This window comes from Limulus polyphemus, unplaced genomic scaffold (assembly GCF_000517525.1).
Source record: "Limulus polyphemus unplaced genomic scaffold, Limulus_polyphemus-2.1.2 Scaffold2449, whole genome shotgun sequence".
Classification (NCBI taxonomy): domain Eukaryota; kingdom Metazoa; phylum Arthropoda; class Merostomata; order Xiphosura; family Limulidae; genus Limulus; species Limulus polyphemus.
The window spans coordinates 55,063-73,711 of record NW_013668059.1 but is presented as its reverse complement, the minus strand read 5'-3'; the positions used below and the strand labels follow the sequence as shown (position 1 = coordinate 73,711).

Genomic DNA, 18,649 nt, shown 5'->3' with positions numbered 1-18,649 from the left:
AAACCTTTAAAGCTGTAGAGTCATTCAGAGATATGCCACAATCTGTAAGAGATGCATCTGTGAAGAGATGGAGATCTGGATGCATAGGGAGCAGTGGAATACTGACCATAGTGTTGGCACAACCTAACAATGAAGACAGATCCTTGAGAAGAGAAGACAGCAGTATCACAAGAGGGGATAGAGGATCGCAGAAAATATTCCATTGGTCACTGAAAGTTCATTGAAATAAACTTATATGAGCCCTGCCTGAGGGGACAAGATGTTCATGAGAAGTGAGAGTCTTTGAAAGAGATAGAACCTTTCATGCAGGGAGTATAGGAGAAACAAGAATAGAAGTAACTAGACACTCTATGTCTTTTAGATTAATTGGGGTAGGCTGAGCCGACTGAGTTGAGAAGTTAAGATGATTCCATGGTCGTCCAAGTATTGGGCCATAGAGAGGAATGACTTGGACTGTTTGACCAGTTGACCCAGACAAGCAGCTTCTTTAAGAAGTGATGGGGCCAAGAAAGAGGGCTCCTGAGAAGAGGTGAAGAGGAGCCAATCATCCATGTAATAATGAAAATGAAGTCCAAGACTGTTGACATGGTGAGCAAATGCTCCTATGACTCAGTTGAATACATAAGAAGGGAAAGCAATGCCAGAGAGCATTGAACAAATCAAAGAAGACATTGGCCTTGGCCATCCATAATCTAAGGAAAAAAGAACCAATGAAGAGGAAGAAACACTTCCAATTTGAACTGAGGAACCACTAGTCAGTGGTTTAAGTGCTAGTACCCTGTCTTTTCGGGGACAACAAAAAGATGAAAATAAAACTCTGGAGAAGGGCAAAAGACCTTCTCCAAGGCTCTTTTGTCCAAAAGATTTGATATCCAGGATGCAGAAGATGCTGAGGATCCAAAAGAGTAGGAAGAGATGAGAAGTGAAGAGAAAGGCTATGTGTAAGAACTTGAATGATCCACCATTCAGCTGCAATCCAGAGTTTTGCAAACAGAAACAGCCAAGTCCCCATAGGGTCTCAGCCGACTATGTAAAGAGGGTGGTAGTCAGTGACATGACATACACAAGCCAATTGAAAGGAAAGAGGGAAAAGAAGAAAAAAATAAAGGGATGAGAAATGGGGAAGAGAGAGAGGTAGAGGGTTCACAGGGTCAAGGAATAGGTGTAGATTCACAAGGTTGAGAGAGATGAGAAGCCAAGTAGGAAAGGGAGGACTGGTGTCTGTCAGCCTCTGCTTGAGTCTCCAAGGCATTAGGAACACCCTCAAAGACTTCAGGGCAAAGAAAAGGAACCAGATGGAGGTAAGAATGGGGAAGACAAATAGTAGAAGCACCAAGTAAGCAGGGACAGAGTAAAAGATGAAACACTGGCTTAGATACTGAAAAGTACTTATTGTAGATCAGAATCACCATGTAGGGCTTCAGAGAGGAGATGAAGACAGGACAGATAATGAAGGAGATGGGTAAGAAAAAGGCAAACACAGGAAAACTGGGCACCAGAGAGTTATTTGAGACAGGTGGTTAGTTCCCCAAGCAGGTACAAGAAACTCCAGGGATTGAGAATCCAAGAACGGATGATCATAATCCATAGCAAAGTATTCCTGGAGTCGAGGAGGATGAGGTATTTGAACAAACTTGACATGCATGTCTGAAGAAGAGGAAAACCAAATAATCCTAAACATGAGAGTCATGTATTAAAGAGAAAGTAAAGAACAAACCTGAAAAATCAAATTCACAAGAGATTTGAAGGAGGAACATTGTCCTCTACAAGTAAAAAGAGTACCTTAGTGGAAAGAGCTGATGAAAGTCGTCATCTTCATGGTCATATTCAGAAAGATGGGAATACAATTTAAATATATATATAAGGGGATGAGGCAATGAAGGTATTAATGAACCTACAATACACTGAACAATAGCAGTGATAGTCTCCACAGTTAATGAATAGTTGGAATAAAGGCAGCACAAATCTCACTAAACTGAACAAAGTTTAAACTTTGATAAACATGGCTGTTTAAGACAGTGCTGAGGAAAAGAATGAAGTTAATTTTGATTGTAACTGCTTATGAGAACCTACTGCACGTGGAGAATGTGTACCATACCTATTTGTGAAGGGCTACTGTTGTATGATAATTACATCATGCACTATTGCAGTTCAGGTTAAAACATGTCTTAGGTGTGAGGTAATTCAAGGCTCGTGGCATGTGCAAAATCTCAAAGGCAGATGTGCAAGCAGTAACTACAGAGGTAAGGTATCATTTCAGAATATCCAATGATCTTTTAACCCTCTTGCTAAGGGCATCTTTTCTCTGCATGTCACGAGGTTTCACTGAGTTACAATCAAAATTTAATTAAGCTACTTTCTTATCATAATATACAAATAAATTTGGCATATAAACATAGCTAATAATCCAAATTTCAATATTATATAAGTTTTAAGTTCTTAATTTCATAAGGCAATATATAAAAAAATCCTCAATTTCCCACTGAATGAGAATTGTGATATTTGCTCTCTAGGTATCCCCTCTTCTCTAATTTATTCATCACCCCTCTGAGAAATACAAAATTAAATTTAAATTACTCATTATAATGTTGTCATTACTCAGACAAAGCATAATGTTTACAGCCTTCAATCTTATTTAGTTACAAAGGCGTAAAATAGAAAATCAGACCCCTCTTGCGAAGCCCACCCATCACATCCTCACTTTCAAAAATTGCCATTGTTCTCTCTGAAATTTAATATTCTATTCTTTACACAATACAAAACCAGAGTTCTAATCTATCAAATGAGGTATTATATTATGTTGTTTTCTGTACAGAGAATTGTGGATTTTGCTTCCAGTTCAAACTATATTCCCATCAATGAGCTTAGGTGAATTTTTAACGGCTCTTATTGCAGAGTTAGAGAGCCAGAAAAATTGTGATAGTTACAGGACATTGTCTTATTTTTGCCTTTTATTATTCTGTGTTCTTTTATGCATTATGTAATTAAATAAAAAAATTTTAAGTGCAGTAGTATCATTAGTTTAAAAAATAGGGTAAGTGTCCTTGACAGCTGACAGCAAAAGAAAAAGAAGACCCTGGTAAGTACTACATTTCTTGTTTTTGTTTTTTTTTTGTGTGTGTATTACTTATTTATTATTAAAGTAACTAAAATGTAAAAATGAAAAACTTTTTTAGGTTAGATTAGGTAAAAGAAATAATAATAATAATCAATTTCACAAGGTACGCTTGCGAGCAACTCACGAGTATCCTGTGTCTTACATAACTTGATAAGGTAACATGAGCTGCACGTTTGCCAAGTGATTTTCAACTTGTGTGGTGGAATATCAGTTAGAGATGGTTCAAATGTCAATAAAACAATAAAATGTAAGTAGAAACAGATGTATACTGTTACAAGTTTAAAGCTATTTATGATAAACAAACATAGTTTCATGTTACAATCTGAAGCCATTCTAGAAAGAAAAAAAAGGGTAATTTAGATTTATTTTGTATTTTTAATGGTGGTTATGAGGTCTGTGAAATTGAACAACCTCATATAGAATTAGGGTAGAGAAAATAACAAATAAAATATAAAGTTTTACTTAAAACGTTTGAAATATATTTAGGAGGTTTTAGAGATTATGCAAATGAAATTTGAGAATTTTCAGATGAAGAAAACTTTTTTAATCATTAACAAGAAAATCACTTTGTACTTGGAGCAATAAACACTTTGACTCCATTTATTAGCTGGGACATTTTTAGTCAAAATACTTCATTAAGAATTATTATTTTTTGTCTACAAATGACTGTTAATGATTACTGAAAGCTTGTAAAATTTCGTAAAGATACCCAAATCATATTACAAGTTATAGTATAGAACTTCTAAAGGTCAAGTTTTAAGCCGAATCGACCAAGCCCATAACAAGAGGGTTAAATGCTATGTAACGTAACAGTTAAATTACATTTTATTTTAATAATATTTGCTTACTTCGAATGTTTCTATTATTATCAATAACAGGAAGTACATCAGTAATATTCTACAAATATACTCAATGACTTGTTATTTTGTTTGCATAATCAGGAAAAATATTGATCTCTGGATGAGATGGAGGCAGAGGAACACTGATTGTAGTATTGTGTTTATCTAACCATCACTCGAGATTGAAGATTTTGATTCTGAATAAGGAGACCTTGGAATCTAGAGGAACACTGTTCATGATCCATTGTCACATAAAGACTACTGAAGGGATCTCATGTGCGCTCATCCCAAAGGAATGAGGAAATCGAATGATCCCACACCCCCAAAAGAGAAAGAACCATCTGTGAGTAAGAGTTGGACTACTTGGTCCACAGCATGGAGCCGGACTGAGATGTGTGTTGAGAAAAACACCCAGATGGACAATGTATTGAGTTGGAGTGAGAAGAGATATCTTGGTTCTGATAAGAAATCCTGCTGTGGTTGCTTTGGAAAGCAGAATCTGGGTGTTATGTCAACTGACGAGATGGTGCCAGCAGTAACAGGTCTTCTATATAATGGTGTGTGCACAGGCCCAGGGAATGGAGGTGATGAGAAAAGGTTTGTACAATGCAGCAGAACACACATGGTGCCAATACTAGTCCAAAGGGTAGAACCCTGAACTGCAGCACCTGACCCCTGTGCAAACAATGCAGATAGTGGTGAAACGACTCTGCTATCGGAATGTGCAGATATGTGTCAGCGACACCGAACTTGGTCATCTACAGTCCTGGCAAAAACTTCCAATGCAAAGTGAGGAATGATGCCATCATGAATTTTGCAGGATCTAAGAACTGATTTACACGAGAAAAAACAATGACCAGAGACCAATCTCTCGTCTTCATGGGCACAACAAACAGATGGGAATAAAACTTTGGAAGAACTGGAATGACTCTCTAATAGCTGTGGAACAAAGTTCTGAAATCTGAGGATCTGCGGAAGGAGGAAACACTACATTTTCAGGAGCAGGGGTCTAGTCTCTGAGAGTCTAGATACACTTCTACCTGGCAGTGGTAAGCTAAAGCCTGTGTCTCTGTCAAACATGGTAGACAAGGCATAGCTGCCCCTTCATGTAACTGATTAATACTAACCCTCCCTAGGATTTCATGCCGTATGTTGGCTTGCCAAACAAACTTTTTTGTTTTTGCATTACAAAAATCAAAATAGGTAACACGAAGAACACGCAAAGTATCTCCAACAGTCATACAACAGAGAAATCTCTTAGTGAATGCTTTATCGAGAAAAAAAGTGATAATATTATTGGAAGAAGGTGCTTAAATACAGTACCAAGATAGAAGGTGTATTGACGTAGGTGGAGAGTGTTAGGAGACAGATATTGACAAGGGCAATTAAGTGGGGAATAAAAGACTGGAGCAAGCAAGTAAAAATCAGCCCAATGTTAGATGGGCAAAGGAAGAAACCCTAGCAGTCAAGTAACAGGTGTTGTGTGAGAGGAGATATGTATGTTTTGGAATTACAATGTAATGCTTAACAAGAACTTTATAATAACCAAAGTGACAGAGCTATCTACACTGAAGAATATTTTTGATATTAATGTACATTAGTCCACAATCATCCATCACTCTGTCATTGTTCTAGTGTTAAGTTTGTAGGCTAATAACACTAAAAAGTTGGGACAGATAGCTCACTGTGCAGCTTTATGTTTAATAACAGATAAACCATAATACCTTATTATAAAAATAACTGTTATCTGTAAAACAAGATATAGGTTTTATCATTATCTATGGTGTTATTATCTTTATTTAATGGCTTGAAATAGAAAATGCCATACTTGGTATAACATAAGCACCAAAGAGAATCCAGCTAGATGCAATCAATGATCCAAATCCCAAAACAAATCCTATAAATAGCCAGGCTCTTGCACCTAAACACAAAGAAAAAAAAAGGACAAAATGAACAGTAATAACACATCTTAGATTTTTTGTAAGATGTAATTCTATATTCTCATAATACAAAAGGAGCCGAGATATATTAGTACATTTGTTCTAGAACTGAGAAAAAAATAATTTCTCTAGGGACTAAAGAAATTTAATGTTATTTCTAAATTTTGACAGTTCCTTTTGAAGTGTTTACTTTAAATCACTTAATGCAAGTTCAATTTTAAATTAAAGTTTGAAAAATTCCTTGATTATTATTTTTTATTTGTTCTTACACACTGTAAACTAAACAAATCTGTAAGAAACTTTCTAAGAATTTTAAACTTTTTTGAAAATGAAATAGTATCCTGTGAATTGTCAAATTTATAAGATGTCAAAGAAAAACAATTGTTTGTAAAAAAATTCATAAAGATTAAGATAAAATAAAAAAAATATAGTTATTAATACAGAATCCTAGACATTTAGAGCTCAGTAGTTTACAACACCAGTCATTCATGTCACAAAATAACTGCAACATTTTAGTTCCATGGTAAGCAGATCAACTACAAATTGAAGTAGTATAAAATAATATAAAACAGTCATCTTCAGAATGGCTGATCCTGTCAACCGATGGTTTTTAGTTTTGGTTTGTTGTATTTGTGTGTGCATATTTTGTGGTTATGTTGTTTTTTCACAGATATCAAAGTTATGTATTTTTTAAATGATAACTGACCATTTAACCCCAAAATCAATATAGTTCTTCTCCATCACGAAGGGAAGTGACCTGTATAGTTTAATTAAAATCTGTTGAGAGAATAAAAGAAAAAAGGTGTCGGGAAATTACTCATTTTGGCATTGAACTTGCTGAACAAACGTTATGTCCACATAAAGCTTAATGATAAGCGAACAAAATATATTTACATACTATTTTCTACAAAAGCAAATTCTATTTTCATAACATTATATGTAATTTTTTACAAAGCTACAATAAAAATTAATATGATATACATTACACAAATAATCAAGTTTTAAGAAATGACTAAAATGTGCATAATACTTTACCTCTCTGACCCATACAACCTGTGGTATAGGATTCACCCCTGATTTGGCCATTTGAAACAGCATTAATCCTATACAATAATAAAATGAATACAGCTTTGTAGATATAGAGATGGTTAAAATACTGATAAAGTAACCTTAAATTATAGTTTTATAAAATATGTTCAGATGTAAAAAACATATTTGAGCATATTTTCAAGCTATTATAACTTTTACGAAATACAGAGATCTTTCAAATAACAAAAAACCTAAACAAGGGACCACATGGTTGTTCAAAACTCTCCTTATATGGAAAAAGTAAGAACTTAAACCCACTCTTCATTTTTTCAGGAAATTACACATTCTCCTTTTTAAACTCTTGTAAAGTGCCAGCCTACACTACTTCTGACAGCAACTCATTCCATAAACCAACCAACCCTGTTAGAAAGTTAAATCAGTCTTAAATGGAGTCTAGTCTATCTTTCCAAATCTTAAGCTTGTGTTCCCTTATCCTACTAAACTCACAAAATAGCAGAAATAAATCAGAGGTCTTAATCCTACCAATCCTCTATCTTGTAAACTTCAATGAGATTAACTCTTCTTTTCTCGAAAGAAAATAAGTTAAGAGATCTTAACATATCTCCATAAGATAACCCTTCTATCCCTGGAGTCATCCTTGTAGCCCTCCTTTGAACCCTTTCCAAAGTTATACTGCTTTCTTAGATAAGGAAGTAAATACTGTACACAATATTCCAAATAAGTACTAATAGAGAAGTATCAAGTCAGAGAAACCATCATATTGCTATAACTCATATTAGAGCTTATTACACATATAATTAATTCAATGGGGACAAACTATATCACTATCATTATGTTTAAGGGAACAAATATTTTTACAAGAAGTTGAATCAAATACTTATCACAAAAAAGATGAAAATTACAGATAATTTGCCTAGCAACCATTTTTCTTTCTATGACAGATACAACATGATTTCATATGTGATTTAGGATGACTGAGACATGGAAGACTAAAGAAAGTTCTCTTATGTTATGTCTAAGGAAAATGTTATAGTAGAAAGCAATAGTTGATTCAAGATAATCATACACAATTATTGGTTATATTACCTTCTAGTTTCTACTATTATGACTATATGTATGAAAAAGTATTAATAATTAATGCATTTCAAAAGACAGTGCATTCTGTTATAACTACATATCATTATTAATAGTTTTGATGAAATGTTTAATAATCTTTAACATATAACATGTAAATTTTGTTTTCATATTTTTAAATTGTCCTGACTTGTAATTGCAAGAAAATGTAGTTTTCTTCCACTCAAAAGTATGGTTTTGAGGTTAAACTTGAAAACTATCTGTTGTATTGCATATTTATTTAGAACAATAGAGATTCTGCCATGGTCTTGTTGATATGTTAACGTTTTGTAAACATGCATTTTCCTAATCAAACATGTAGAATAATTATAAACTGTTTTAAAACCAAAATTATTGAAAAGACCACTGTTTTTCTTATTTTAATATTAACTATTTTTCTAGGCATTTCACTTAATTGCTATGATGTATAATTAGTTATTGTAAACAACTGAATCATTATATTAGAAAACAAAAGATACACTAGCTACAACTTTAATGATATTAGATAACAGATATTATTTGATACTGTCCAATTACTACAAATTACTATTACTACATATTTGGTTGTCATGTTATTTTCAAAGCATATAGCTTGTAATGGTAAACCAAAACTCATGAAAAATGTATTCAGTTTGCAGAGAAATGTTTAATTTTAGCTCAAGAGAGTTACTTTGCTTTCAAACTGAATAATAGCCTAAAAATGACTATGTTAAAACCCTTTTTATTGTCTATGGGTACTTCAAGTCATCTGTTTGGTAACCTTTCAACTTTTGGCCACCATAACATACATGATCTTGATGGACGTTTAATAATAATGCAAGATGCATTAAATTCAATTCAACACCTGGTGCTGCCACTCGCCTATAAGTAATAATTTGTACCGATGGATATTCACCTCTTTCAAGATGTAATTGATCTGTCAATGAATTGTATTAGCTTTGTTACCAGCAACACAGAACTTCCTTGATGGCTTGAGTGACTTATTCATCACTATGCCAAAATATTTTTTCTTCAGTCACACTACTGAGTGGGTTACATTAAACATAATCCAACTTATGTTAACCCAAATGCATTACCATGCACTCACTATAAAATTAAAGGTATTTGCCAAATATGTACAACCAACCAACTGATCCAAGTCATTCTATGGTACCTCAACATCAATACGGCTAGAAATACTCAAAAATTGTCCAAGAATATGAAGAGAAAACAAGCTTTACTACTGAGTATTCAATGTTAAAGAAATTATTTTTCAATGTATCACAATTTTCTGCTATTTTAGTCAATAATATTTGTTTGAATGATAAAAAGACTAGCGATATACAAGTTAATTTGAAATAAAGAAAGTTAATGTGCTTACATAAAAAGTGATAAAGTACCCATCACTCCACAAACATGATATGCATGATGGAAGTCATTCATGCTAGGGTATCTAGCCGCAACATCCAAGATAAACCACCAGCCTGTAAAAAACTAAATTAAAAAAAATAATTTTAATTAAATACTGATACAAGTTTTTTATTGAGACATATTTAGATAATTCTGGACATGCTAGAGGTGAGAACTGAAATATGAACATTCTACTACTGACTTTTATGAGATAAACTACAGCTCACTGGAGTCAACAGTATTCATAATAGATGTTGTAATTTAGGGGGAACATGAATTACTTAACAATCCATCATCAATTTAGAAACTTACACAATATTTACTCCATTATCTCTTATTATAAGGTAAACATATTTATTTTTGATTTACCATATATTCATTACACCTTCAAACATTATTCCTATTGCATCACTGCTATGACTTTCAATAAAATGCTTGACATTAATAGCAGCATGTTGGAAATCCATATGTTCTGTGAAACTAAAGAAACCGTTATTTATTGTAGAACACATCCGGATGTTTGACGTTAAGATAAATGGTACTGAAATTCAAGATCTGACCAGCAGTTGTAGTCTTAAACTTTTCATATGTATCTTGGACAATTCATACAAAACTTCTCTTCAATAACAACTGAATGTAATTGGTTATTCAGTAGTCATTTCAATAATTGCATAGTGTAACTCATCAGCACGATGGTTTTTGTTTGGTAAAAAAAACACCCCCCAAGTTTCAGAACAAACTTTCACCTTCATATCTGATTCAGTAGACTACAAAATCTGTTGAAACTGGTCGTAGTTTCTTGAACTACAAAATCTGTTGAAACTGGTCGTAGTTTCTTGAACTACAAAATCTGTTGAAACTAGTTGTAGTGTCTTGAACATGCTTGCATATTGGGTAGAAGCTGCTTACAACTTGGCATCATAAAGTAATCTCTGGAATTTTATAACACCCATGTTAATCAGTGAGCACAGAGATTATTACTGTATCAATCCTCACACTACTGAGACCAATATGTGAAGTGCTAATGACAGGTCTGTGCCTGGTTTATTTATTGACAATACTTGCTGACATATTACAACTTGTACATTATATTGCAGGGCATACTACAACTTGAGATTTAAAGAAGCACTGGAGATGTCCATACAAGATTAGACTATTTACAACATTTTTTACCTCTGCAGAAACATATTATTGGCAGTTGTAGACACGAGACAGGACCAACTACAATATGAGTATTTACCTGAAATTACTCATGACCCTTTGTTAAAACAGTTATTACATCCAACTTAATATATATAATTTACTTTTTCAAAAATTTGATATTTTAGTTTATATTTCCTTATATATATCTCATAAGTTCAATTGTACTGTGAATCTAATGGAAGTGTGTAAATAAATATACCAACTATTCAGCAACTGAATGGCTTTTATTCAAACAAAAAACTTGTCTAGCCAAAACACTATACATTAGACCTCTAACTGACATCACCTTACAACATGTAATAAAATACTAAAAATTAATTACGAAACTAAAACTTCTACAAAGAACTATCTATAATCATACTACAAATGAATAATTCAAACATCTACATAAATGATATATTTTTTACAGTTCTACATTACTGTATACTACAGTACATACACTGGTGTTATATTCAGATCATCACCACCAACTCTTTTAATACACACCCTCCTAACACATGTGATTCCCTCTATTCGATTCTACAGAACTATCACATGTAGTCTATGCAAAAAAAAGAAGCACCAGTTTTGAGCGGGGAAGAAGGGTGAGGGGAGGTTAGTACCTATAAGAAATACATTTTCAGTATAGGAAAATTATAACTTCCGATACAGTACATTACCTCCACTCACATATATAGGTAGACTTCCACATTGAATAGGTGGAAGGACTGATGCAAGGGATAGAAATACGCATCCTTCAAAAGTACCCGAAGAACAACCCAGAATTGTGATCCCTGTACTAAAGGATCATACTTGGGGGAGTGTACCACTTCTGTACCAGGTATACTCTGCACTCAGTGTGTAAAGCGGTGTCACATACACAGGTGGAAAAAAGGAGGAGCACAAACAAAAAGGGAGAGAAAAACAGTTGGATTGGAAACTGAACCATAGTATATCATAATCTCAATCCCGTCAATGAAAGACCGTACAAGAAACATCTACAGACAGTAATGTGGGGGAGAGTGAAAGTGGATGTGCTCCAAGGTGTAGAGTGGCTAGGGTGCAATGGACTGTATGTGACAGGTCAACTCCAATCCAAAACCAACCAGTATTGGTAATATAACCTCTGGCCTGTGGTAGGAACAGGATCCACACCGTCTTCACCTCAAGTTCAGTAGAACACAAATATATACTGTGTAAAACCAATGTACAAAATGGTCACGTGTGCAAATCCACAAATAATCATACATACGAGAACCCGATATACAATTCTGGAAGAGAGACAGGAAGGATCACCTAAAGCCTAAGCAACTGAGGGAACCAAGGTTAAGTGGGCCAGTAAGGAGCTATCAGAAGAACTGTGCATGGATGAGAGAGACTACCCAATGAAGTAATCAGATATGAGGAAAAACAGAAAGAAACAGGTGGGACCAATCCTGGCTGAAGGTGTCTGCTACCAAAGCCCTAGGATTGGGAACTGGGGACCAAATCTGTGGTTATTTGTGATTCAGGGCAGTGGCAAAGGCATCAGTATGGGGAGTACCCAAACAATGACAGCACCACCAAAAAATAGCAGGTTGTAGGCACCACATCATGGTATACACCTGATCCGGTTGGGAAAGATGATCCACCACCAGAATGAATGCACCCAGAATATGACACACCATCGAACATTCTAGGGTAATCAGTGGTCTAAAGAAAGATTCAGTACTCGAGCACTGACAAACGAGAAGTAATAGCTTGGTAGTGGCGCATAGAGGGAGTCACATGATAGTAGTGCTCTCCTAATGGTGGAGAGTTGGCACATGATAATTTGCATGAGAGACATGTTGGAACTTTAGATTCCAACAGAGGGATGTAGTTCGCATATAGAGGGCAACAAAAAATGGGAAAAGCTACTCTTGTGAGTGGAGGGAAGATGCCATATCAGACGTTTGAAGGATAGCAACAGGTGGGAGACAGTATCCCAACAAGGATAATATAAACATTTATTTCTCAATACCAACAATAATGCATCTTTGGTTTATACTTTTAAGTATACATACTTTTCTTGGTCAAGTGTCATTATATAACTTCTCTTTGTTGTTCACTAAGTGTGCACAGTATTTCTTCTTATTGTATATATGTGTGTCACACATGGAGTTTTGTGAGATGTATATTTTTCTCAATTCTTGAAGCATTTAGAATATTGTAAAATGCCTCAAAATACCACAAATGTTTCATAGTCTACATGCCAGACTGAAGAATTTCCTCCAACAGGCAACAGAGATGAGACACCAGTGAAAAGGTAAGGTGCCTGATATGATGCGACAACTTCTGGAACAGAGTTCTGGAAGAAAGAGACAAGGATGAATAAGTCAATCAAATCAAAAGCCGGATCCAATTGGCAATGGTGGAAGAAGTCAGGTCACAATCATAGGAATGTTGCCAGGAGATGAAAAGGTGGGAATGGGAAGCACACATATGGTATATAGAAATCTATCTTGATCAGACCAGGAATAAAGGTTGAAGAAGAAAGAAGTGAAATTGCCGAGAAGGAAGAATTTCCCTCATGAGCTGCCAAAGTTTTGGGGAGGAGAGATCTATCCAGATGAAGCAGAACATAGGTATAATGGTATAGAAAGGTTCAAGCAGAGGTAAAGTAAGCAGTGAAGAACAACATTGACATCCCAATCCAGAGGAACCACCTGACGAGGAGGTCTAAGAATCCGGAAGGAGCACAACAAAATGGAGAGGGGAGGGAAATACTAAGTGGTACCAGGAAAAATGGAAGGTGTGGAATAAGTCTGCTCAGTAACCAGTGATGGACGAGATAAAAGTCCTGTGGTTAAACAACCAAGTGAGAAAATCCATAATAAAAGAAACAGTGGTTGAGTAGGGGAAAACACCCTGACTCAAAGACCAACAACGAAAGATGTTTCATTTACATTGATAAACTACCACTGAGGAAGGGCAAATGGAATCTGCTAAAAAAAAGTGATCTGCCGAGACAATCCAGATCTTCTCACCAAGGACCTGATATATGCCAAGAAGGGAAGATGGAGGGTAGGAAGGGAAGACTGAATTACCGGTGATCGAGGTTGACATAGAAGGGAGTGAGTGAGAGGAAGAGGTAAGGGAGAGGCAGTTTGGAGCTGAAGTAGATAAGGAAACCATGGCTGTGTTGGCCAGTAAGGAGCAATCAGAAGGACCTGAGACAGAGTGGCATGGATGATCGAAATCACCTGGGGAAGAAGTAGGATAAAAGAATAAAAATAAAGGTACCATTTGGTCCAATCCTGGCTGAGTGCATCGATAGCTAGGGCATGTGGATGTGGAACCAAAAAAGAGGTAACTTGGTATTAAGGAAAGTGACAAATGCATTCAACTGAAGACTATCCCACTGGGAACATAGCCACTGGAAAACCTAATGATCAAGGGACCACTTTTGGGGATAATTTTTTCTGGTCTGGAAAGGCGATCAACCACAAGGTTGAAAGCACCCAGAATATGATACACAATGAGACGTATCCCAAGCATGCGGGCCCAAAAAAGGAAATCCAACGTTTGACCTGAAAAAGAAGGAGAATGGGTGCCCTCTTTGTGAGTGATATAAGCTACCAATGGAGAATCATTGGAATTGATTATGACAAGTCATTCCTTACAAGAGGAAGAAGGTGGTCCAAATCGTGTTGTACTGCCAGAAGTTCCATAGATGTTGAGATGGTAACACCTCTTGGCCATAGACCATTGTCTGGAAGCCTCCTGTTGATCAACCCATGCCCACCAACCATGGAGGGAAACGTCTGCGAAGAGATGCAAAATAGAAAGAGGTGAGGAAGCAGTACACTTAATGATGTGTGGGTCTTGTTCAACCATCAATCTAGATTGTCAATGAGGGAAAGAGGATGGGTAATGGGAGAATCCAAGGGATCCCAAGCAAGATCCCACTGGTCATGCAGAGTCCACTGAAGAGACTGCATATGTGCCTAATCCAAGGGGACAAGTGCTTTCATAGAAGCCCACGTTCCCCAAATACTAGACATCCTCGTGAGCAGGAACAGAGGGAGCAGCAAGGGCATGGAGAACTAAGAGTTACATCAAATGGAGTTGAAGAGGAGAAGGTTGGGCCCGATTTCAGTGAGTGTTGAAAAAAAAAAACACTCAAGTGGATAAGATATTGGTTAGGTAAAGGGAAGACCTCCAATTTGATAATCCAACCTACTTGAGCTGCTTCAGTGAGAAGCGGATGACTGTGTTGTGAACAACTTCAGTTTGGAATGAGCTAACAAAAGCCAGGAATATCCACAAAAATGGACTGACGGAGAAAAGGAGCCACTCGCAAGTCCCAAAGATAAGTGAATGGTAAATGAACCTGGGACACAAAGATACCAACAGCAAAGAAACCACATATGAAGGGAGAGAGACGAAGAGGATAAATACACCAATGTGGAGATAATGAGGGAGAATTATACCCCAAAATCCCTCAAGAGATCGGTGGAGTACCTCAGAAAGGAGGTGTATGGTGGACAAGTACCATAGAAGAGTCATAAAGATAAGACAGAGGCAGGAAAACTGGGCATGGGATAAACAGATAGGGTTGTTAGGGTCAGCCCCCATACAGGCAAAAGTGATTCTAGCTGCTGAGAATCAAGAAAAGGGTAATCTGCCTGATGGTAAGCCAAGGCAAAATGATCCGAGGCCTGTGGAGGACGAGACATGCTAGCACCATCTTGCAAGTGAGAAACAAAATGCTCAGCATGAACCATGATGTCAGGAGAAGGAGGGAAAACAAAAATATTGTGAGGAAGGGGTGTCATGTAAAGAGAAAGGAACAGGATTATAAGAAATTGGGGAAATGGATAAAATGGAACATACCTGAGAACTCAATGTCTAAAAAGGCTAAGTTAGGCCTAGCAGATACTGCAGAAAAGTCTTGGGAAGGCACGTTATAGTCAGGTAGAGGAAAAAGGTTGTCAAAATCTTCATCATCATGAACAGATTCGATAGATTCAGGAGGAAGTCTAGCAATATTGGGAGAAGAAAATCGACTCATATGACAATCAATCTCTCAAAGAATGAAAGCCAAAAATTCCTCTGTCAAGTTCCCCTGACTTGAAGCCTGTTTAATTATGCTGGAAGTAGGTAGTAGAACCTCCTAAGTGGTAACATGAACTTTGGAATTCCTCATGTAATGATGAAGATGTAGAGAAAAAAAAAAGAACAACAAAAGTAAGTTATCACACAAAACTACAGAAATAAACTGTAATAAAAAATAATTCCACTTCATATGAAATATTAAAGAAAAAAATGCTTGAAGAGAGCACAATTAAAAAATATCTGTACTAGAGAACTACCTAACGAGAAGTGATAGTTTGGTAGAATGAAATGTACAGAGTAACTTGTGTCAGGAGGGTGTGTCACACTACTATTGGTGGAAGGTTGTCACATGATAATTTACATGTGAGACGCATTTGAACCACAATGATCATGGGGTACGTGAAAATTCAAGGCTTGTGGCATACAAAAAAAATTTTTTCGTACAGAGGACAACACTGAATGAGAATTGCTATATATGAAAGCAGAGGTAATGTACCATATCGGAATTAACAGTTATTACTTAATGTTGTTTTAGGAAGTTCCAGGTTTTGGTAAGCAACCAAGGTAAAGAATAACCATAATTCATTTTACTTATTAGGTAAATGTATATTTAGCCAACATCAAATCCTAGTATTTTTGAATATTCTTCAAGTGGAAATATTTAAAGTCAAACAACACAAAATTTAGAATAACATCAGCATATTTTGTAAAATAAAACTTTGACACTTAAAAACTTTATCTTACAATGTTTGAAAACCATTATGGAATGAATAAGAATAAAACAGAAAGTTTATTCAGATAATATAGTATTATTGTATTATAATAAATAACAAGAGTGTTTAACTTTTCCATGCTAGCCACAGTAATGCTTCATTTTTACAATGATGTTATGATACCAGTTAACTTTCTAAAAGTTAGCTCTGTAAACTGTAACCAATTTCAATATTTTTTACATGAAACAAGACTTCCACAATAATAACCTAGTTGGGTTATAACCTAGCAATTTCAAAGTAATGTGACTGATATGAAAATAAAAACAGATAAAACAAACTTTCATTTTTTTTAACTGAAATTTAATAGCTATAATTATTTATAATCATATTTATAAAAAAAATACCACAATGGTTTTTAAACAGGATGCTTGATTTAAAATATATATATAAAGGTGTTATTCATACAGTCATACCATTTGCATTTTTCACTTATATGTACATCATCAATATGAAAAACATCTTTCTCACAAGCATCCTAACTTTTAAACAATGAAAAATTGACACTGTAACAAGTATATGTCATACGAACTGCAGGCATTCTAAACAACAGGAACTTTTATTCTATTACAACTTTTACAGTAAGGAAGATTTGTTTTAGAACTGTAAAGGCTATAACTTGTAATAAAATAATACTCATTCAGTAAGTAAACTCAAAACGAAACTATTAATAGGAACTTTGATAACAACAAATCTCTAATGTCTAGAAACACTGTTAGAGTGTCTGAAAAATGCGAGGGCAGGAAAATTTACTATGGCAATGTTTTATAGTTGTTCATATTGTTGTATTAGCTTTGAAACAATCAATTTTAATAGCACAATCAAATGAAAGCACTTACATCTAATGTTTCTGGTTCATACAATAGTAGTGTAAGGATGCCTAACTGATTTTTAAAAATAGATTCATGCCTGCTTATACAATATTAAATACAGTTACACAATTATAAATTAAAAACATAACACAATTTCAAAAAACAGTAACTTTACACTTATTTTATACTTAAATAACCAAACCATTGGTAGTGTGTGCTGCCAGCTAGCCACTTGCATTTCTTCTAGTCAGCAGTTCAAATTTAGTGACAATAGGAGATAGCTTTGCCATAACACAGGCCCTCGATTCAACAAGCTATGCTGGCCCAAAGCTGAATAAACTTGAAGTGAAAAAAAACTTATAACACTAAAATTGAGTTTTGATAGCAGTAGTAGGCAGATAGCCCACGTGTAGATTTGTGTTTAAAAACAAACAAATGTAATGGCAATATTTCAATTACTTGGATAGTTAGAAAAACTGAAAAGCCTAATTTTGTTTAGTTATTATTTTTGTGACAATCTATATAATCGTAAGTTCAATTAATCAACTGTTTGAATAATCAAAAATAGAAATATTTGGAAACACTAATTTCAATTAGTTATTTTCATGAAACTCAGTTTAATCATAATTTCAATTAAGCTATCAATTTATGTGACAGTAATCACTGCTCTAGGTAATTTAATATATCAATTGATCACCTAGCTCTAACTAGGATTATTCTGGGATAGAAATTGTTTTCTCTGATAAACGAAGTTAAAGGGATGTGATTGAGGTGTTTAAGATTAAAGGAATTGATAATACTGATGCATCATCTTTTTTCATAGTTAATGGTGAAAATATTAGAACAAAGGTACACAAGTATAAATTTTGGCAAGGTAAGAGTCATCTTCAACTAAAACAGCTATATTTTGTGAACAAAATAGTTAGTATTTGGAATGGGTTAGCTTCAGGTGTAGTAAATGAAGTATATTTTCTGGAATGTGAGGAAAGGCTTTATAAATATTTAGTTTGAGTTTATTTTACATTTTGTTTCGTGAAGAGGGCAGCATAGATGAAACAACAGGTCCCTCATCATTCTTAAACTTTATGTTAAAATATAAATCTCAACCATATTGGCTGGAGACACTTGATGGTCTCTGATCTTGATACTATTTAAATGTTAACTCTAGTACTGACTTATGGTCTCTGATCTTGACACTATTTAAATGTTAACTCTAGTACTAACTTATGGTCTCTGATCTTGACGCTGTTTAAATGTTAACTCTAGTACTGACTTATGGTCTCTGATCTTGATACTATTTAAATGTTAACTCTAGTACTGACTTATGGTCTCTGATCTTGATACTATTTAAATGTTA

The 18,649-nt window shown here is 34.9% G+C and overlaps 1 protein-coding gene across 1 annotated transcript in view; it reads right to left on the bottom strand.

Moving 5' to 3' along the window:
• The window catches only part of LOC106466986 (transmembrane protein 50A-like), a 31,344-nt gene that overhangs the window by 8,774 nt on the left and 3,921 nt on the right, over nucleotides 1–18,649 (bottom strand). Inside the window, exons 2-4 of the mRNA XM_013927298.2 lie at nucleotides 9,421–9,533; nucleotides 6,933–7,000; nucleotides 5,786–5,878 (exon numbers count right to left, since the gene is read on the bottom strand). Coding sequence (XP_013782752.1) covers nucleotides 5,786–5,878; nucleotides 6,933–7,000; nucleotides 9,421–9,533 — 274 coding nt within the window. The remainder of the gene's footprint in view (nucleotides 1–5,785; nucleotides 5,879–6,932; nucleotides 7,001–9,420; nucleotides 9,534–18,649) is intronic.